Source organism: Maniola hyperantus, chromosome 26 (genome assembly GCF_902806685.2).
Source record: "Maniola hyperantus chromosome 26, iAphHyp1.2, whole genome shotgun sequence".
NCBI classification, from domain to species: Eukaryota; Metazoa; Arthropoda; class Insecta; order Lepidoptera; family Nymphalidae; genus Maniola; species Maniola hyperantus.
Window position 1 is genome coordinate 1,690,447 of NC_048561.1, and position 22,807 is coordinate 1,713,253.

A 22,807-nucleotide genomic window follows, 5' to 3' on the forward strand; every position below is an offset into this window, starting at 1 on the left:
CGCGTTACATGACACGACTACAGAACCCTATTGGCCAGGTACAACCCTCCACCTCCCATGGCCCCACCAACCTCTCGGTTATATGGGCCGAATCGCGGGAGGGCGCCCGTTCGGTACTTGCTCTTGGCATTTTCCCGGGGCGCCTTCTTGACTCCCTACAAATTATTTTTGTCTCTTCCTTGTTCCTTAAGGTCACTCTCCCCCCTTGGGGGCTAGACGTCACCAACCCTATTAGCCAATAAAATATTCTTTTCAGGCGGAACCCTGCGAACGCCAGAGCCAATCAGAAAGCGTCTAACCCTCCCCGACCTGCAGCCGCTTCCGCCGGAAGCACGCCGCAACAACACAGAGTATGACAATGGCCGCCCTCGCGCGCGGAGCGTGGACCTGCCCGCCGTCCAAGTGCCCGTGAGAATCAGACAACTCGAACAGAAGTATAAGGAATAGGGAATAATGGTTAAAATAAATTATAAAAACTGTTAAATGTACTTATTTCGCAAAAAAAAATATGTAAATTTAAAAAATCAAAAGCTGTAACCCGGAGCCGTAGTCTGTTAAAAAATATTCAAAATGGCCGCCTTCGTACCTCGGTGCCAAAAGCTTCGACTAAACAATATAAAAGGTGAAGGTGACTGACTGACTGATCTATCAACGTACAGCTCAAACTACTGGCCGGAACAGGCTGAAATTTAGCATGCAGATAGCTATTATGACGTAGGCATCCGGTAAGAAAGGATTTTTGAAAATTCAACCCCTAAGGGGATGAAATAGGGGTTTGAAATTTGTGTAGTTCACGCGGACGAAGTCGCGAGCATAAGCCAGTCTACCATAACAGATGAGGGTAGTTATTCCTAATGCCGGATCTCTACCTATTACTTTATACTCTTTATTATTCAATCTTAGTGTAGTTACAACGAAGAGAGAAGGGTATTCAAAGTAAAATGCGTGCAATAAATAATTTATAACATATTTTATTTCAATACAAATAAATATTGGTTACACAGGCCATCGCTAGTTATAACATTATTAAAATAATATTATAAACTGACGTGAAACTATTGTTTATATTTATAGTAATATTACTCTATCCACGGATAGAAGTTTAGTATAGCCGTAGATAGAATAATAGGTAGATGTAAAAACTGTGTAACCGCGTATGATATAGGGATAGCACGACGTAACGATGAATAACACGACAATTATTACCATTGTTTAGTAGTCAATATTTGTATTAACCGATCAACAATATTCGTATTAAACGTTTTTTATGTGAAAACAAGTAAATAACTCATGAGAAATACAATAACGCCACGAATTCTCAAAGTTTGTTTTGCAACTTCTTGTATGTATTCTTGAAAAAAACCAGTTACATGATAAGGGACAAAAAATTAGGTTAGCTGCGTCTCTGTTTATCACATTAGTAACATTATCTGTGCTCTCTTTTTAGTGCGAATGAGAAAGCAAACGTTCCTGCAATCTACCTTTATTACTCTATCTACGTATTTAAAACATATTATTTTTATTAAGATTGTATTTACTTGTCCATGGTTCATGTTCCAAGGTGTAAATATTTCATTTTTTTTATAATAAACATTTTTTTAAATGTAAAATAGCGCGTTTTATTTCATTTATTACCTAACTAGTCTATAAATATAAAAATGGAAAAGCCGACTGACTGACTGACCTATCAATGCACAGGTCAAACCACTGGATGGATTGGTCTGAACTCTGAAATTTAGCTATATTGACGTAGGCATCAGCTAAGAAAGGATTTTTGAAAATTCATCCCCTAAAGGGATAAATTAGGGGTTTGTAATTTTGTTGTGCACACGGACGAAGTCGTGGGCATAAGCTACTTATTGATAAAGATAATACTTATCCCTTGTATATAAATAAGGCTTTTATAAATGAAATACTGAAAAGCTGCTACTTTTATTATTTTTACTTCGTATCCGTAAGCGCATTCTAATTCATTACAGCGACATCTATGGATAGGCTGAGAAACTGTAACGTTATTTCTCTATTCATTCGCCAAATGTAAGTACATGGAACACATGAAATATCTTTAATTGACATGATGACAGATTTCCAATACAAACCAATTTGAAACGTCAAAATTCCTTTCCAATTAAAATTAGAAACTTTCAGGGCAACGTTCGCTAAAATTTTCATAGATGGCGCTAAATAACCCCACCACTAAAAATGAAAAATAATACCTATATCTATATGATCTATGCTTTAATTTTTTAAATTTAAATCAGATGCGAAATTAATTAATTACTTCTATTATAGTTCACACATTTTGTGGGGAAGAAACGTAAGGAAAATTGCAGTGCACGCTAGCTCTTACTCTTCATCTATGTCATTGATTGACACGACCTAAACCTATAGAGATAGTATACGTTAAAGCATAGATCATATAGATACAGGTATTATTTTTCATCTTTAGTGATGGGGTTATTTAGCGCCATCTATGAAAATTTTATCGAACGTTGCCCTGAAACTTCCTCATTGGCCACCATCTAAGGTGTTACTACACTAAAGAATACACGTCAAAAGTACGGTTCACCTCTAATTTAAGGACTAAAATCGTACTTTTGACAAGACATTCACGCTGATTTAGAGCATTCGCATCCTCTTCTTACTAATATAATATGAAAAGGACAGACATAGTTTGACAGCTTTATGTTTCATTTAGAGCCGTCAAACCTCGTGACTTTAGCTGTCAGTCGCGAGCGCATCGTTTCAATTTGTAGCGTGCACTGAAATTTAAAATTCTTTTTAAAATTAAAATTTTAGAATTTTGCATTTAAAAATTCTTTAAATGTAAAATTCATGTTCCGTCCTTTTTAGCAACATTAAAAAGAAAAGGATGCATATACTCTAAATTTAGTGTAGCGAAAAACAACAGAATCAGCGCCAATTTTAAAGTTAAATGCCGTGTGAGAAATCATATTTTATTCATTATATTAAAGGTTTCACATCAAAAACCCTTCATTCTACTGTACTCTTCATTCATTCATTCATTTATTCATTCTTCATGTACTGAATCTTGGTCATCATATGTAACTTTTTCGGCTTTTGGTATAAATTCAGCCTTACATACTAGTTCATTGCTTATTATGTTTACATTACTTTCACTGTTAGATTTTGTGGATATTATATCATTTTTACTGTTACTTATTGTGGATATATTACTTTTACTAGCCTTTGTTCGAAATATATTATTTTTAATGTTACTTTCAGCACACAAAATATTATTTTTACTATCAGTTGTTGTGAATGTGCTACTTTTACTAATTTTTGTTCGAAATATGTTATTTTTAATGTTACTTTCAGCACACGAAATATTATTTTTACTGTTACTTTTAGCACAAGTAATATTATTTTTACTGTTACTTTTAGCACAAGAAATATTATTTTTACTGTTACTTTTGGCACACGAAATATTATTTTTACTATCACTTGTTGTGGGTATATTATGTTTACTAGCATTCGTTGTAGATATATTATTTTTACTGTAATCTATTGAGTATGTTATATCATTTTTATTATCGATCAATAAAGAAATATTATTGTCACTAATACTTGTTGATGGTTGATATTCAATATCAATTACTTCAGATATAATATTTTTAGGATCACTTATCATAGATATATTATTTTTATCAACTTTGTAGTTGTAATTATTTTTTGTGGTTCGTTTATTCTTAACATTCTCAATATTGTATTCTCTTATAATATTGTAAAGATCTTTTTCTGTTACGAGTTGTAGTCGTTCAGATACTCCATCTTGGTTTCGGGTATCGCGAATCCATTGAAATACTTGTTTAAAAGAGTAGCCATTTTTCAGTTTTTCTGAAAAAATAAAAATGATCTTTACAAAAAAAATATCCACAGTTGGTTTGATGCCAGGCATGCTTTTCTTCTCTTCTTGTCCAAAATGCATCAATGCTTGAAGAACAGGAGTTGCCAGTGATGACATATGGATCCGAGACATGGTTGCTAACTATGGGCCTCATAAGAAAGCTCAGAGTCACTCAGCGGGCGATAGAGAGAGCTAATGAGGAAATGAGGAGATCCGTAGGAGAACTAGAGTAACCGACATAGCTCAATGAGTTGCGAAGCTGAAGTGGCAATGGGCAGGGCACATAGTTCGTACAACAGACGTTGGGGTCTCAAGGTGCTGGAAAGGCGACCTAGCACCAGAAGACGCAGTGTTGGAAGACCCCCACTAGGTGGACGGACGACATCAGACGAGTCGCAGGGAGCCGGTGGACGGCGGCGGCGCAAGACCGTGGCGTGTGGCGACCTTACAAGAAACTATGTCCAGCAGTGGACGTACACAATCTCTGAACTAAACTAAATTAACAGATCTAAAATCGGGGAATCCCCCCCCCCCTCTCTCTCGATCGACATTACACCATCGCGGACTTTTTTATAGACCTTTTTAAGGTGTTTTTTTACTGTTTTTCAAAAAGTTCCCACGGGATTTTTAAAATCCTAAATCCTCGCGTAAGAAGTCGCGGGCATCAGCTAGTAACATACCTGCAATGGAGCATTTCATCTGCCTATTCAAAGGCAGCCTCTCCACCTGGTTGGTGTGTCCGCAGTGGGTCTTCCAGAACTTTACTTTTATTATCATCTGTTCTGCATACAATGTGTACGTCACCTCTAGTCTAGACGGACACGCTTTACCTACAAAAAGTTATTTTTAGTTTATTTAGTTTCACAGACCACCTACAGACGACTTATTAGCCGGACACCCCCGATCGCCAAGCTTAGGCAGTTGCTTAGCATAAAAGTCGGCCCACGCCCGGTCGGTACCCTCATTTTTTTTTTTAAGAATATTAGCCATGTTAAACGACTAATATTTCCCTTTCCTCTCCAACTAAGCGTCAAGCTTGTGCTAGGAGTAGGTACGACAATAGTGCAACGGGTGGGGTTTGAACCGCACATTACGTGACTCGAGTCCACCAATCACAACAAAGCATTCTCTCGATTTTGTTTTCATGCAAAACCTTGTATAATATACATACATGGACGTACATGGACGAAGTTGCTGGCAGAAGCTAGTCAAGAAAAAGACCTTACCTATTTTATTACTCCCTAGTGACTTTATAGCTCGAACATTATTGCCTCTTTGTTTGTAGACGTTAGATCTGTGGCAGTTGTAGTAAAGTCTACGCCCCAGCTCTATCCTCAAGTTCCTGCCTGATGTGCTCTGTGTGTACAGTGACGCAGTTTGGAGCTGCATGCTGTCTTTCCATTGGTTGAAATCTGTTCAAACGGTTACAAGTAATTTTCATCATCATCATCATCATCCATCATCATCATCAGCATCAACCAATACTTCCACACGCCACGGTCTTGCGCCACCTGGATCCAGCGGCTCCCTGCGACTCGTCTGATGTCGTCCGTCCACCTAGTGGGGGTCTTCCAACGCTTCGTCTTCCAGTGCGAGGTCGCCATTTCAGCACCTTGGGACCCCAACGACCCCAAAAAAGTACATATTAAAAAAACAGAAGGTTCTGTATAAGTCCCGCAAATTGCTATTGCGCTGAAACCATGTCTCATTAACATCGAAATGACGTCATTTTGACGTCAGCCGAAATAAAAATATACCAGTACAAGTCCTGCAAATTCCTAATGCGCGTGGCCACCATTTTAGTGACGTCAGCACTAGACTGAAGTTTCGAGCTGATGCTATATTTTTATTTCGGCTGACGTCAAAATGAAATCATTTCGATGTTAATGACTCATGGTTCCAGACAGATTTCATATGGTGGTAAGTGATAATGCATAGATGGAAGTGGGCTAAGCTGGAATGCGTATGGCCGTTTTGCATTAAACCTTGGCGGCACGGCTTTGCCGGTAGGATGGTAACTAGCCACGACCAAAGCCTCCCACCAGACAGTTAAACGGATGGACTGTGAAAAGCTAGCATACAAACAGACACACTTTCGCATTTATAACATTAGTACTTATGGATAACTAGATGATTCCCGCGAATTCGTCCGCGTGGATTTCGGTTTTTAAAAATCCCGTGAGAACTCTTTGATTTTCCAGGATAAAAAGTAGCCTATGTCATTCCCCGGGATTCAAGCTATCGCTGTACCAAATTTCGTCAAAATCTATTGAACGGATGGGTCGTGAAAGGCTAGCAGACAGACAGACGGACAGACTGGCAGACACACTTTCGCATTTATAAAATTAGTATGGAAGTATGGATATGGATTGTGTAACATACCTTCAATTGAACTAAAACTCAATTCCTCAAATTCAAGTTGGAAATCGTGTTTTTTAGCCAAATGTTCACGCAAAACTTCGTACGTTCGAAAATTTATAGAACATTTCCCATGAGGACATGTCAGATTTGCTTTCTTATTCACTCCTATTAGTTTATTGTTAGAATCACTGTGAGTTCTCCTTAAATGCCTGATTATACTGGATTGGCAAACAAATTTTCTACCACAAAAATCACATATATAATTTTCGGCTTTAATTTGTTGTTGAAAGGGTTCTATATTATGTAGTTTACGCATATGAGCATATAAGTTTTTCCTCTGCTTGAATTCTATACCGCACATACATTGGTTCTTGAATATATTCATTTTATAGCAAATTGCAATATTACATACCTATTAAAATCGATGAAAATCAGATGAGCAAAACAAAAACATAACCATAGACCAATAACCCAAAGAGTATAATAATATACCTGTAATATACAGGGAACAATAACCTGACAAGTGGCAGCGATGGCTGCCTATATGTTATTAGTCTGTGGTGACAATGACCACGGACGAAAACTGTAAAAGGATCATAGACATACGACAAAGACCACAGACCAATAACATATAGGAACAAAGACGAACAGCATCCATTTGAATTCTGACAATTTGTTTCTTTAGTGATTAATGATGATATACTCTTTGGTTTCATTGAGTCGATTTGTTTCATATTCCTAACCTAAAAAATTTATTATTTAATAAATATTTTCATGAAGCCTTCAGTATTTATAAATAAAAATGTCTAACAGCAATTTATTTCTGAAGTCCGCATTCGTGCGGGCTCCGCTGCAGAACGGCGTCGGTCGCTACGTCTGCCAATTGCAACGGATTGTGCTGAAATTCTGTAAAAGCCATGGAGGTAGCCGTGGAATAAGGTACTAAAAGTATGCTTGGACTATCTTGCTTGTAATTTTAATCATCATGATCAACCCATCATCGGCCCACTACAGAGCACGGGTCTCTCCTCTACTCAAGCTGGATGGATCAGGCTTTTGGCATGCAGATAGGTATTATGACATAGACATCCGCTAAGAAAAGATTTTTTAAAATTCAACCCTGAAGGAGGTAAAGTAGGGGTTTGAAATTAGTGTAGTCACAGGCATAAGCTAGTTGCTAAATAAATTAAGTATATTATATTGAGCATCTTCAGTATGCTGGTGTGCACTTGCCTAGAGTTTTATGTCTGTTGTATAACATATGTGTGGTCCATTCATACTTGCCAGAGGAATTGATGAGGAATGTGGTGGTGCCAGTTGTGAAGGACAGAACGGGGGACGTTACAGATATCAAAAACTATAGGCCGATTTCATTAGCTACCATAACAGCCAAGGTACTTGACGGACTCCTGGATAGAAAACTGGATCAATACCTAGACCTACATGATGCACAGTTTGGGTTCAGGGCAGGGCTTTCCACGGAGAGTGCCGTGTTGACCCTAAAGGAGACCGTCAAGTATTATACGAGCAGGAAAACACCAGTGTACGCCTGCTTCTTGGATCTCTCAAAAGCGTTTGATCTGGTTTCTTACCCGATACTCTGGGACAAGCTCAGACGCACTGGCATGCCTCAGGAACTCATCAGCATCTTTAGGCACTGGTATGCAAGGCAGGATAACCAGGTAAGGTGGGCGGGGGTATACTCGGACACGTATAGGCTGGAATGCGGAGTCAGGCAAGGTGGGAGGAGCTCACCGAAGCTTTTCAGCCTGTACGTGAATGAGCTGATCGAGGGGCTCAGCAGCATGCATGCGGGATGTTCGATTGATAATCAGATGATTAATAACATCAGTTACGCGGATGATATGGTGCTGCTGAGCCCATCGGTCTGCGCGCTGAGAGATTTGCTGCGGGTGTGCGAAGACTATGCTGAAAAGCATGGACTTAAATATAATGTAAAAAAAAGCATGCTCATGGTCTTTGCGGCGGGTAGCATTTCTCCCAGCTATGTACCTCCAGTGAGACTGTACGGTGCAGAGCTGGTTAGGGTGCCCAAGTTCACATACCTGGGTCATGTGGTTACAGCAGACATGAAAGATAATTGTGACATTGATAGGGAACGGAGGGCGTTGGCGGTTAGAGGGAATATGATAGCTCGCAGATTTGCTCGTTGCACAAAAGAAGTTAAGGTCACTTTGTTCAAGTCCTTTTGTCAGAGCTTCTACACGTGCAGTCTGTGGGTTGACTATACCCAAAAATCTATAAACGCCCTCCGAGTCCAGTATAATAACATCTTCAGAATAATGTTGGGACTGCCTCGGTACTGTAGCGCGTCCGGTATGTTTGCGGATAACTGTGTAGACGGCTTCTTCGCAATCATACGGAAAAGGATCGCCTCAATTAAAAGTAGGTTGGAGAGAAGTCCTAACATTATCCTGAAGGTGATAGCAGACAGACAGGACAGCGCTCTCAAGGCGCACTGGATGTCTGCATTAGTTAATAAGTTTATTAATTATATTAACTAACATAGAATAAGTTTCTTACTAACATACATTATATTATAATATAGTTACTAACATAGATTAAGATGGTTACTAACATAATATGGGCCTTGATGTCTGTGAAATAAAGATTATTTATTTTATTTTATTTATTATATTCTCTGGGTTCTAGCCCTTTTGAGCCTATTTAAGTATTAAGATTATTTTCAAATTGCAGGGACTTCATAGAACAAGACCTGGTTGACTTTGCAAAGCAGAACCCCAGTGTTGTTGTGTACCTGAAGCCACGGAGACATCGGAGCCCTGTGGTCGTAGCTGAGTATTGTAAGTGAAACCAGCCAACCAACCAGAAAAATATACAAAATTTCAAAAATATTTAATGAAAACTTACGAAGTTATAAGCCCTTTGTATTGAGTTGTTGTCCCGCAAATACATACCCCAAGCGAGCGACTGAGCAAAAAGTATGGTGTAGCATTGCTATCTCTCTCTCTCATACCACATGTGTGTGACATAGTTGTCCCTCTTGCACCCGCGGTGCATCTCTGCGGTTTTCCAAATGTCTGTCTAATATATTCTTGTTTGTATATCTAATTTACTGTATTTTCAGTGAACGGTGACAAAGTATGGATGAGTATGCACGACAAAACCCATTCAGAAATCACCAAATGGATAGAAGTATTACGAACTCAACAAGGCGACGTTTCAGGAGTTCGCCTTAGAAAGTACCAGTACACGGACCATCCATCCGTACAAGGACCCTGGACGCCTTTTACTTTCAAGGACCCAGAGCTCAATGTAGCCAGGTTGCCTGACCCCAAGTTTGGTGCAAACAACAGACTTCCTATGTCAGCGACTGAAAAATTGAGGATCATGTTTGAGAAACAGAAAATCCGGGATGAGGATGTGAAGACTGGTGAATAGAATGTAGAATTGTGTAGAACTATTGAGCTGTTGAGCTATTGAGGCTACATTCTACAAATGTAGCCTCAATAGCTCAACGGGTAAAGGAGTGGACTGAAAACCGAAAGGTCGACGGTTCAAACCCCGCCCGTTGCACTATTGTCGTACCTACTCCTAGCACAAGCTTGACCCTTAGTTGGAGAGGAAAGAGGAATATTAGTCATTTAACATGGCTAATATTCTTTATAAAAATAAAAAATAAATTGGGTATTTGACTACAATTTTTTTATTACTTTATTATAAATTAAAAGTATTGATTAGGATAAAAATAATGACATAAAAGGAAAAAACTAACCAATCAAATAACAAAAAAGTTATAAGCATTTAAATATTTCTGATTAGACAGAGATAGCGATATAGCATTTTGACGTCACACCTTACTAATGCCATAGTAACTTCGTGCGGTTTCATACAAAGGAGATCGCCCGTGAACGGGCCCTCTTTCGCGTCCTGTCATAACTTAAATTAATTTTTTTTTTAATGTGTTATTTTTTTACGATTATGTTTTATAACGACTTTTTTTCACTCTATTATTGAAAATATCCACAATTACAGTTAGAATCGTAAACATGCATTTATTTTGAAGAAGTATTAATTAAATATAACCTCAATATCAGCAATATAAAAAATAAGATTTCTTTATAACCAGGGTGAATAAATAGAAATTGTTTGCAGAATATAAAGAGTTAATTATTTGTCTACAAAATAAAATTAAAACCATGGTGACATAACAATTATATTAGGAGGGCCAAAAGCTCCTAAGAAAATGGGCAATCTCTTTTTCGTTTTGCGAGAAAGGGCTAGAAGACAACCCTCCCACTCCAAAATTAAAATGCCTGTGACTTTGTAAATCTTTGTCGGATTTTAATATTTTTTTGAGCGTACGTCATTATTTTTATCCTACTTTATAATAAAGTAATAATATTTATCAAGATCAAAAGTAGAAAAATACCCAATTAAGAAGGAACTATTCACCTAGTTTCCTCTCCCCCCCCCCCCTTGTCAAAGGGTGTCCAAAAATTGCGATTTGAGAAAATGCGATGTCGGGCGGGGCACTAGTATGCTATACACCTATTACATAATAGTACGCGACAGGTCGAGATACCAATCGGGGAGGAGGGTAACCCGATGGCGAGCGCAGGTGACATGCAGGTATGCGGGGCGTCCCCCTGCCTCTTATTCCGATTACCACCTCAACCTGTCGTGGTCTATACTTTATGGGTTCATAGAATATTTTGTTTATTGTTAATTTTGTAAATATTGTAGAAAGTAGTTGGAAATTTATATCAATTAGGTTTGTTGAGTAAATAGATTATATCAATGACAGAAATCTTGTTTTAATTCTTAAAACCGGCCAAGTTCGAGTAGACCCGCGCACCGAGGGTTCCATACTACGGTCGTATTTTTTAGACATTTTGTATGATAAATCAAAAACTATTCAGTATAAAAATAAATAAAATCTGATTTAGAATGAACAGGTAAAGCCCTTTCATATGATACCCCACTTGATATAGTTATCTTTGAAAGTTGAAAATAATAATTATTTGTTCATGAACACATTTTAATTTTTTTTTGTGATGTAACCACAATTTCGTGGTTTTCAGATTTTTCCCTTGGCGTGTGCTATAAAGACCTACCTGACAAATTTCATGACCTAGAGGTCAACGGGAAGTATCTTATAGGTTTCTTGAAAGACAATGAAGTGATCCTGTAAGGATTCCTTATCTTTCCACTAAATTCCATCAAAATTGGTTCAGTGGTTTTAGCTAGAAACTAGCTGATGCCCGCGACTTGATTCGCGTGGAATTAATTCTCTAAAAACCTGTGGGAACTCTTTAATTATAAATTATTTAAGCCTGTAAGTGTTAAATAATTTAAGTTTAACATTATAACGTTATATGTTTTGTAAAATATTTATTGATAATAAAGAATTTAAAAAATAAAATAAATAAATAATTCTTTAAAAACCTGTGGGAACTCTTTAATTATCCGGCAAAAAAAGAGTAGCCTATGTCACTCTCCAGGTCTTTATATATACCCATGCAAGAAATCACGTCAATCCGTTGCAATGTTGTGCCGTGATTGAAGGACAAACAAACACACTTTCGCATTTATAATAATAAAATACCCTTATTAAATAATTAATATTGAAATATGCACAGCTATTAGTTACCTACAAAACTTGTTTTCTTGGTGAAGGGATTTTGACTGAAACAACATTTTTTTCTTAACAAACTTTTATTTACTTTGTAGATACTTATACTTCAAACTTGTTTTTTTTTTAAATTGATTGAACATAATAAATAGACTTAGATATAGAATATGATTTAAGTGAAAATGCGACTCAAAATATTTTATATTGTAGGTAAAGTTCGCGACAGATCGAGATAGATGGCAATCGGAGTGCGAGGTGGGGGGACGCGCCGCACACCCGTACGTCTTCCGCGTTCGCCCGCATCGGATTAGTGCTGGGCGTTTCCTCCCGGATTGCCATCTCAACCTATCTTCCCGATAGTTCCTTAAATATTGGCTGAGATCTATAGAATTTACTTTGACTTTCATATAGAGAAACTCCGAGCATAACTAGGAGTATTTCTATCATCCTCCGAGTGAAATACTTCACCATTCTTGAATATTGTTAAAATAATATTTCTCATGAATTCTTGAATGACTTCTTTTTATTATGAGAATTTTTTATATGTACCTTCACATACCTTTCTGACTTAAACTCCTTACCGCATATCTCACAGTTATGTAAAATTCCGTCATTGTAATGGACACGTTTCATATGAGTTCTCAAATAAGACTTACATTTCAACTTTGAGTTACATAAGTGACACGTTTGAGTTTCATTAGTATGACAATTCCTTATATGTGCTAATAGAGCACATTTAAGTATGATAGCGGGGCATTTAGGACATTTAGTTTTTTGCGTATATATTTTTCTTTTCACTTCTTCATGAATGTATTTGTAATGTCGTCTTAAATAAGCTTTACATTTAAACAATAAATTGCATTCTTTGCATTTGATTTTTGTTTCACTGTGTACTCCTGTCATGTGTTCGTGCCAACGCTTGTATGAGAAAGTTTTTTTACAAATCAAACATTCATGTCTTTGTTCCGTGATCGGAATTCGTGGGTTGTATTTTCTTACGTGATTTATCAGGATGTGGTTTTTTAGATTTGTCTTATTGCTGTAGTATTTAGGGCAATGCTCACACATGTATACTTTTCTTTTAATTAAAGGCACTTTTAGGTGGGTGAGGTTGTGTTGAAGAAGTGAATAGCTGAAACAAAAAAAAGCGTCAAGTGCAATTCTGACTTGCACATGAATGGTTCCATACCATTGTACAAGATGTATGTTTTATTTATTTTTAATTTACATGGTAGCTATTTTGAAATTTTCATTTGTTGTTATTACAGCAATAGAAATACACATTCTGTAAAAAAATTCAACTCTCTACCTTTTTTTTGTATGGACTTTGTAACGTGTACCTAGACGGTCTCGTTACATCCTTTATTATAATTGTTTTCCTTTTTTTTTTTTATAGAATTTTGACACTGACAGGCATTTGTTTACATCGGTAACATAACCTCTACCCATTATTATCTTCAAGGAGACCATAGATCAGTGTTTTGACAGTTGTTTTTTTTAAACGAAATTTATAGTAATTGATGGAAGACATTTGACATGACTAATGACTTGTCACTTTTCTTCCAAAATTCGTACGTGATATTCGGCTCTCTCCGGATTTTTATGAAATATGAGACGTTTTGTGGCGAAATGCCTAGAAAGCAGTAATTTCGGCCTTGAAGGCTTCACCTTAATATGGATATTATGAAATAACAGCGCTAATGCGGTAAGTATCCAAATTGTATAACCTCATTGCGCCATACAATTTTCAACAAGAAAATTATATACTAACTAGAATTTTCTTGTTGCAGCTGTTCCCCTGTGTTCCCCATGTGTTCCCCTGTGTTCCCCATGTGTTCCCCTTGTGTTTCCCTATTTATCGCACTATGAGGTGATTTGCTTCAAAAATATGTGTTTGTGGAACCTGATTAGAACATGGTGTTGAAATGTCCTTTCACACAAATCGGCCTGCATCCGAAGATCTAGTGCGTCGGTTTATAAATCTTAATCAGGGAACTCTTTAAAATATCCTCCGGTGCGTGGCGAACGATATATTTTATTAATTTTAGTACAAATTTTTCATAACCCTAGGTCTAATATTTAATAATGTAAAGGGTACCTATATTTCGTAGAATTAAGATAAGGCAAGGAACGTAGGGACGCTATTAATAGTAATTTATTTTAAATATAAAATAAATAGAAAATAATTCAAATCCTTTTTTTGATTTGATCCACTAAAATATTTTTATATGACATTTGTCGCCCTGGAACAGAGACCTGATTCTTTTTTGGGATCCTAGTCGTGTTGATTCTCATGGTTTGGTGGATCAATATTTTAATTGCCGTCGTTCTTGTCTTACTTAGTGTTTTTGTAATATTTTAAGGTGTATTGTAACCGTGTAACCTATTTATTGTATGCCTAGATACTAAGATGTTTGTCCTAGCATAGCTAATTTAAGTGTTCTTTCATGTTAATCAAGCGTAGCTTATTTTGAGGTATATTGTGTATTACTTATTATCTATTGCGAGTGAAATTTAATGATAAAGCTTTGTATATCTATAGATTTTGTAAACATTACCATGTTCGGTCAAGATTCTATTAGTATGTCTGGAACGGAGTATAGTTCATCACAAATTGTAAGTAATTATTATGTAAACAAGCATTTCAATCTTCAAAATTTAACTTAACATATTTTCTTGGTAAGTCTTTGTCTTTTAGAGTTCTTAATCGTATTGCCCTTAATGCCAACTACCTAAATAGGTATATTTCCTCTTAGGAAATTTAACCTTAATACTATATAGGAGTCGTCGTGGCCAATTTTCTTGGAAAATGTAAGGTGCACAGCGACAAATAACAACTTTAATATTTTATTGACATCATCCTTAGTTTTGACTTTTATATTATTTTGACATTTTATCCAAATTTAAAAATGGAGAATTTCATTGTTCATTTACAAGAAAATGATTTCTTCCTTTCTAAATTTTATACTTACCTACTTATTTTACTTTTTTTTGAATTTCATTGACTAGACAATGTTTGTAGTCCTAGGTCGTGGTTGTTTGGATTCGTTAGGATGTCATTTGATGTGATAAATGCACCGTCGAATTACAAGACTTTCTGATCGGTTATTTGGACAGATTTTGATAACAAACTGTTTTGTCACATAGATTTTATTATTACAGATGATTTATTTCGAACTTTTTACCCTTAACTAAATTAATTAACGTTCTGATGCAAGATGATGACTCATGTCAATAACATCCTATTGCCTACTTTTCTAAATTATTATCTAAAGCCATACCTTGTATAAATATGTCAAGCCTAAATCTATTTTAAATCAAAATTTAGCTTGGAAAATAGTAATACCTAGAGAAAATATTTTAGAAACTATTAGAAATAATCATGATGATTTAAATTCGGTTCATTTTGGTATTCACTTTGGTATCTTTTAAACACTTTGCTAAAGAATATAACATTCCAAAATTATTTTATAACACTTTGTATACCCCTCAGAATAACCCAGTTGAACGCTTTAATAAGACTATTGAAACTTGTATAGCATGCTATGTTGAGAACGATCATAGAACCTGGTCTAAATATTTGCCCCATATACAGGCAGCTATTAATGGCACTATTAATCTAGTTACCGGATACACACCTAATTTTCTTATGTTTGGTAGGGAAGTTTTCCTCGATGGGTCCCTACATAAATTTAATTCTATCTCTGATCCTTCAGAGTTAGTTATTGGTAGTCGTTCTGATTATTCGGACGCACTTCTTACTTTGAGTAATATTTTTGATAAAACTGTTAGTAATTTGGCTAAACCATATAGACGTAATGCCAAATACTACAATGTGGGAAGAAAAGTCATTTCTTATTGTGTTGGAGACATAGTTTGGAGGCGCAACTTTGTGCAATCCAATGCTGCTTCGTTCTTTTCAGCTAAATTAGCTCCTAGATTTGTTAAATGTAAAATAATAAAGAGAATTTCAGATACTGTTTATATATTGAAAGATTTGGCAAAGAATAGTACAGGTAGATACCATATAAAAGATATTCTTAAAATTTGACAAAATTAAAACTTAAAATTAATTTTATTTTGAAAAGGACTAAACAGAAGCTAACACAATAAGGACTAATCATTTTGAGTAGGATTCTTTGACACTCCTTGTCAGTCCTACTGATTTTATAGGATTTTTGGCTATTTTGTCAATCCTATCCTTTTGTAGCTTGCGGCTATGCAGTTGCCCCGCACTACCTTATGTGTAAATATTGTACATTTTTATCTTTGTAGTTCTTTTATAAGGGCTCATTTTGTATAGGATTTTTGGCTCCTTTGTCAATCCTATACTTATTTTTGGTTGCGGTTGTCTTTGTTTGCACCGTATTACCTTATTTTGTTGTAAATATGTACAGTTGTTTTTATGTGGGATTACGGTTTAGCACATGCCCCGTATTATCCTCCTGCTTGTTTCTGTTTTAATCAGTCAAGTAGTTTTGTACATATGTACAGCTCTTTTGTGGGATCATGGTTGGCACATGCTCCATGCTATCCTCCTGCTTGTGTCTGTTTAACGGGCAAGTGGATGTAAATATTTTCTTTTGGATGGGTCTTTAGTACTCATATTCAGCCTTGTCTCACACATGTGGACATGTATGCTATGTCCTTGCTTAGGCAGGACGGTGTTTTGGATGTCGCTCTTTTGTAGTGCATCATTTTGGGTGGTTCGACACTGCGCGGCGAGGGTGCCCAGTGCTTTGTCCAGTTGCAGACCATTCCGAAAACCCTTTAGCTAGGTTAGTTCGTCAATGCGCGGCGAGGGTGCCTCAGCGGGTTGAACGGGTGCAGACTAACTCTAGACTCTTTTTGTTTTTTTAGGCTAAGTGTTGTGTTAGATTGGTTTATCATTTCACGGCGTTAGTGCTTAGTGATCTGGTCAGTAGAATGCCAATTCTAATCACACACTCTTTAGAAAGTTTTCTTCTCTTCTTCGCTAGTTTGGCTTACCATTTCACAGCGTTGGTGCTACGTGTCTGGTCAGTTGAATGCCAATACTATGCAATTTTAGTTTAAGATTATTTTTTTTGCTTTGAAGGATTGCTTCTCAATCCGTATTTATTAAAGATTATTTGGTCGTTTTGGCTTGAATGAATTTAGATATTTAATTCTTCTTTTGTTTGGTAGTTCCCTTCGTTTTTGCCTTACAGGATTGTTAAGGGTAAAGAAAAAAAAAAAAAATTTTTTTTTTCTTTTTCTCTAGAAAGGGGAAATTGTAACGTGTACCTAGACGGTCTCGTTACATCCTTTATTATAATTGTTTTCCTTTTTTTTTTTTATAGAATTTTGACACTGACAGGCATTTGTTTACATCGGTAACATAACCTCTACCCATTATTATCTTCAAGGAGACCATAGATCAGTGTTTTGACAGTTGTTTTTTTTAAACGAAATTTATAGTAATTGATGGAAGACATTTGACATGACTAATGACTTGTCACTTTTCTTCCAAAATTCGTACGTGATATTCGGCTCTCTCCGGATTTTTATGAAATATGAGACGTTTTGTGGCGAAATGCCTAGAAAGCAGTAATTTCGGCCTTGAAGGCTTCACCTTAATATGGATATTATGAAATAACAGCGCTAATGCGGTAAGTATCCAAATTGTATAACCTCATTGCGCCATACAATTTTCAACAAGAAAATTATATACTAACTAGAATTTTCTTGTTGCAGCTGTTCCCCTGTGTTCCCCATGTGTTCCCCTGTGTTCCCCATGTGTTCCCCTTGTGTTTCCCTATTTATCGCACTATGAGGTGATTTGCTTCAAAAATATGTGTTTGTGGAACCTGATTAGAACATGGTGTTGAAATGTCCTTTCACACAAATCGGCCTGCATCCGAAGATCTAGTGCGTCGGTTTATAAATCTTAATCAGGGAACTCTTTAAAATATCCTCCGGTGCGTGGCGAACGATATATTTTATTAATTTTAGTACAAATTTTTCATAACCCTAGGTCTAATATTTAATAATGTAAAGGGTACCTATATTTCGTAGAATTAAGATAAGGCAAGGAACGTAGGGACGCTATTCATAGTAATTTATTTTAAATAGAAAATTATATTATAATTCAAAAACTTTTACAATTTTTCATTGTTTTGATCCTCCAACATATTTATCTGACATTTGTCGTCTCGTGAGAGAGTCCACGACGGAGTAGGCCCGAAATCCCTGCCTTGAGATTAAAGGTTCAGGCCTCTGCTCGGCTATCCGTGCGTCGTTCCTCCGGCTGGCTGGCGCCCGAATCTTATCTTATACTGTAAGGGAGGGCCATCCTTCTCCTACCCCTTATTTGCCCGCTGGAAGGAAAAAGGTAAGTATTCTCCACCTTACCTCACCATATAAATAAATTTCTTTATTTTTGTAATTTTTTTTAATTTTTCACCCGCGCATTGGGGGTGAAAAATATTTTTATATGACAACTTGTACCTATAGACGGTTGTACGGATGGACGGACAGCGGACTGTCCATTACTTTAATGTCCAATGGGACCCTATTGGTCCCGTTGGCACCCTTCGGGTATGGAGCCCTAAAATCAGCACTTAGACTTTTAAAAAAGTTAGTCATGTATTTCGTAAGAACCTCTATAAATTGATCTTCAGCACAAGCTAAGATATACATAATATGTATGTTAAAAGCAGACATTAACACTAGGTTCTCTAGAACACATTTTGTTTCTCAAAAAATAACAGTAACATCTGACAGTACTGGGATCTTGCTCTAAAACAAAGAATATAATAATTTTAGTAACAAACCCGTCTGAAAAGTATTTCCCACACAGCATACAAGTTTGGGAACTCTCTTCTTTTAACTCTTCATAAATTATTTTGTCGTGGTACTTTTCATGTGGGGCCTGTATAGAACTGTCACTTATTACATTATTTGGCATACAAGTTTGGAAATCCTGTTTGAATTGCTTATAAATGTTTTTTTCCTGGTAATTTTCATTTGAAGCAAGGGTTATATTATCATCCTGGTAGTTCTCTTTTGGGGCGAAATTATTAATCGCCCAGTCAGTTTGTAAATTATTTGGTTCAAATTCTTCATTCTGGTACTTTTCATATGGAGCCAATGCAGTCTGTATGGGCCACTCAATATCATTTTCTGCCTTAACACAAAAATCGAAGTGAAATTCCAAGTCTTGGTTTTCTTGCTTTATTTCAGTAACATCCGGTTTAAAATCCATAAGTGGCTAAAATCTTTTGTTATTGTTACTTATAGGAATAAGAATTAATAAATTACCTACGGATTTTGATTACACCTACAAGTAAAACTCACTACAATTGCGACAAAAAACCATCCAAAAAACACGTTTAAAAAATAATAGATTGTACGATTTGTATTGTATAGTACATAGGTTAAGAAATTATATGGAAAATAGAAATAAATAATAATTAGAAAAAAAATTATAATAATATGTATGACATAAAAGAAAACGTAGTGTTGATATACTCTTTGGTGATTACAAAATAATAATTGTACATACTCTTTGTATCACAGCACAGATAGTCCTTGTTCTGAGGATCATAGAGATAGGGTAATTTACGTAGTAGTACTTCCAACTTCTTTGTTCTAAGTAGATTCCAAGTCACAGATGCTTTGATGTTTGTATCTTTGTATGATATCATAGATTATAAGATATTGACTGACGACATTTTGTCTGTGTTTCCCAGTCCCACAGAGTACATTATATATACTGCCCAGTCCTACATAGAATTTTACTTGTATAGCTACCCTGCTAACTTGCCATCCGCCGCTGGATAAACTTTATCTAGATTCTAGATATATATTACAAAGTACTCTGTGTTCTAGATCTACTCGTGTGCTTGTAGCTAGTTAGTAGTGAGAGAGCCAGCGCGCGCCAGACTTTCGCTATTTTATAAAAGCTGTTAATTAGAAAGAGATAGGTAGCGGCCTCGTAGAGCGTTGTCTCTGTCGTTGAGACCGACAAAACGTCACAAAGGTACGGGTGACAGAGACAACGCACTACGAAGGCGAAATCCCATTCTAAAGGTCGATGAATATTATTTCTTGCCAGATACTGTACAGTACAGTCTGTACCTGTTATCTCCCCAAAGCCACCAGGATCCAAAATTCATAGCCGCTGATCTTCGCATCGAAGGATGCGACTTATACAGAGGAAGTGTAGGTACCTACAAATTTTTTTTAAATGGGATTTCATTAAAACAATAAGTATTTTTGCATAACATTTTTTAAATATTGAGTTATAGCTGCTTTAGACTTAACTTTTCCAATATCTTCCAAAAAAAATATAATGGGAGGTAAAAATTAAATCAGTGGAGTGGAATGCCTGCCAAAGCAAGATGGACATGACAGTGACGACCACAAACGTAGTGATTACATACTGTTTGACGACCGCTCTGACAAGAGCGTAACGGCAAAGAAGTATTATTGAGGGGTAGTGCCCAAAACCAGTCACTAAAGAATCGATGTAGCTCTTGAGAGCTACATCGATAGCTACTATACACTAGCACGTTGAAGTGACAGTGGGCTGGTCAAGTTCGGCCTGAGGGCTCCTGAAGCCATAAGACTCTCAAGTGGAGACAGCGTAGAGAAACTCTGAGCATAACAACAAGTATAATATCCATCGTCCACTGAGTGTTAAGTACTTCACCATTCTTGACTATTGTTTAACTAATATTTATCATGAATTCCTGAATCATGACTTCTTTTTATTATGAGAATTTTTTATATGTACCTTCACATACCTTTTTGACTTGAACTCCTTACCACAAATTTGACATTCATGTAACATTCCATCATTGTAGTGAACACGTTTCATATGACCTAGCAAATATGATTTACATTTCAGCGTTGAGTTACATATATGACACGTATAAGTTTCACTACTATGACAGTTTCTTAAATGTGTTGTCAGTGCATACTTGCTATCCAAAATAACTGGACATTTAGGGCATACAGTTTTTTCGATTTTACATTTTGTGACTCCTTCGTGAACATGTTTGTTGTGTCGTTTGAAATTACGTTCATTTTTTAACAATACATTGCATTCTTTGCATTTGAATTTTGTTTCGCTGTGTACTTCTTTCATGTGTTCGTACCAACGTATGTAGGAGTAAGTTTTTTTACAAATCAAACATTCATGTCTTTGTTTCGTGATCGGAATTCGTTGGTTGTATTGCCTTACATGATTTGTCAGGATGTGGTTTTTTAGATTTGTCTTATTCCTGTAGTATTTAGAGCAATGCTCACATATGAATACTTTTCTTTTGATTAAAGGCACTTTTAGGTGGGTGAGGTTGTGTTGAAGAAGTAATAAGCTAAAACAAACAAATAAACTATAAAGCATATGGAAAGTTTTTTTTCTTTTTAATTTATAGACCAGCGCTTGGCTGCAATCAGACCTGGTGGCAAGTGATGATGCAGCCTAAGATGGAGCTTGCTTGCCTAGATGCCTATTCACTCTTGACTTGAAGGTACCCATATTATAATTGGAGGGGAAAACTGATGCTAGAAGGGTGTTCCAAATCTTAGCAGTTTGGATCAGAAATGAGGAGGCAAATCGCTTCATATGTATCAGTGGAATTTCGACTATGTACGGGTGCAGACTTTGATATGTAATACTAGGAGCTGAGATAAACAAATAATATCAAGCCCAAGAGCGAGTTGGACTTGTACACTATGAGCTTCGTTCCATCATACAATTTTTTTTTTTAAATATGCATGGTGGCCATTTTAGCAACAAACCTGTTTGAAAAACATTTCCCACACAGCATACATGTTTGGGAACTCTCTTCTTTTAACTCTTCATATATTATTCTGTCCTGGTACTTATCATGTGGGACCTGTATAGAGCTCTCACTAGTCACATCATTATTTGGCATATAAGTTTGGAAGTCCTGTTTGAATTCCTCATAGTTTATGTTTTGCTGGTAATTTTCGGTTATGTCATCCTGGTAGTTCTCTTTAAAATTATTACTAGGCCAGTTACTTAGTGAATTATTGTTTTCAAATTCCTCGTAGATTAATTCATTTCGAGCCAATACCATCTGTGCGGGCCACCCAATTTCATTTTCAACCTTTACACGAACATCTAAACAAAATTCGTCTGGGATTTCTACTTTTATTTCATTAATATCAGGTTTAGAATCCATAAGTGCTTAAAACGCTTCGTTAGGTATGTAGACAATTGCTAAATTAATTTAATAATGAATTAATTTACAAAACAAATTACCGATTACCAACACCGATTACCAAAGAGTATATAAGCACCACAGACCAATAACTTATAGGATACAGACCGCTAACTCCATAGACGATGTTTGTTTCAGTAGTAAGGGGAAGTGGGAGGCAAGGAATTTATATAACAAATTGTCATTGTAGTAGTGATTGTCTGTCTCACATTTTATTGGTTTTTACTATGAGAATCCACAGGACCATCTCTTTCTAACTTTATATAATATATAGCAATTATATGCCCGGATTGTCGTAAATTAGGGATGGCGTGACAGCAGGAAAACCGTAACTTTTTAGTGATGTCCTTTTTACAGATTTTAACGGTTTTGCTATTAATTACCGATTTTCAGTATTTATCGGTAATCCTACTAATAATTATTTAGGAATTTAGTTTTTCAAAAGAAAAATCAAACAAATTTATCAAAATATAAAAACTTTATTTAGAATAAATAATAAGCGACTCTACCACCGGTTCGGAAAGCAGATTCTATTGAAGAGCCGGCAAGAAACTCAATAGTTGCTCTCTTTTTTGTAGTGTATTACATTATTTTAAGACTTGTATTCTATTTTAATTCTAAAGATTTTAGGTCTAAAATAGTTTTGTACCAGCTAAACAATGATGGGTTTGGATAGATATAACGCATGCTGTAGGTGCATATTTAAGTCAGCAGAAAGTGTATTGACATTATATAAGTCTTATGCAG

The 22,807-nt window shown here is 36.2% G+C and overlaps 5 protein-coding genes across 11 annotated transcripts in view; 1 reads left to right on the forward strand and 4 right to left on the reverse strand.

Moving 5' to 3' along the window:
- The window catches only part of LOC117994335 (myosin-7-like), a 35,585-nt gene extending 24,564 nt beyond the window's left edge, over window positions 1–11,021 (forward strand). Inside the window, exons 15-16 of the mRNA XM_069507611.1 lie at window positions 9,339–9,681; window positions 9,725–11,021. Coding sequence (XP_069363712.1) covers window positions 9,339–9,652 — 314 coding nt within the window. The 3' untranslated portion in view covers window positions 9,653–9,681; window positions 9,725–11,021. The remainder of the gene's footprint in view (window positions 1–9,338; window positions 9,682–9,724) is intronic.
- The window catches only part of Cog7 (conserved oligomeric Golgi complex subunit 7), a 145,450-nt gene that overhangs the window by 87,695 nt on the left and 34,948 nt on the right, over window positions 1–22,807 (reverse strand). The gene's annotated exons all lie outside the window — the stretch shown is intronic.
- Window positions 1–22,807, reverse strand: part of LOC117994071 (zinc finger protein 271-like) — a 166,921-nt gene that overhangs the window by 48,519 nt on the left and 95,595 nt on the right. The window lies entirely within an intron of this gene.
- On the reverse strand, window positions 952–6,676 carry LOC138404172 (metacaspase-2-like). Its single transcript, XM_069507534.1, has 4 exons — window positions 6,251–6,676; window positions 5,095–5,280; window positions 4,549–4,698; window positions 952–3,858 (listed from the first exon to the last, which is right to left on the reverse strand). The coding sequence occupies exons 1-4, from the start codon at window positions 6,612–6,614 to the stop codon at window positions 3,032–3,034; spliced, it is 1,527 nt and encodes a 508-aa protein (XP_069363635.1). The 5' UTR covers window positions 6,615–6,676; the 3' UTR covers window positions 952–3,031.
- LOC117994361 (zinc finger protein OZF-like) lies at window positions 11,911–22,106 on the reverse strand. 4 transcript variants are annotated; one of them, XM_069507568.1, is made up of 3 exons: window positions 19,164–19,334; window positions 18,641–19,084; window positions 11,911–12,978 (listed from the first exon to the last, which is right to left on the reverse strand). In XM_069507568.1, the coding sequence occupies exons 2-3, from the start codon at window positions 19,069–19,071 to the stop codon at window positions 12,345–12,347; spliced, it is 1,065 nt and encodes a 354-aa protein (XP_069363669.1). In that variant the 5' UTR covers window positions 19,072–19,084; window positions 19,164–19,334; the 3' UTR covers window positions 11,911–12,344. The 4 variants fall into 4 exon arrangements, with proteins under 4 accessions (XP_069363669.1, XP_034837837.2, XP_069363670.1 ...); XM_034981946.2 differs by having other exon boundaries at window positions 19,151–19,334; XM_069507569.1 differs by lacking the exons at window positions 18,641–19,084; window positions 19,164–19,334 and adding an exon at window positions 21,615–22,106.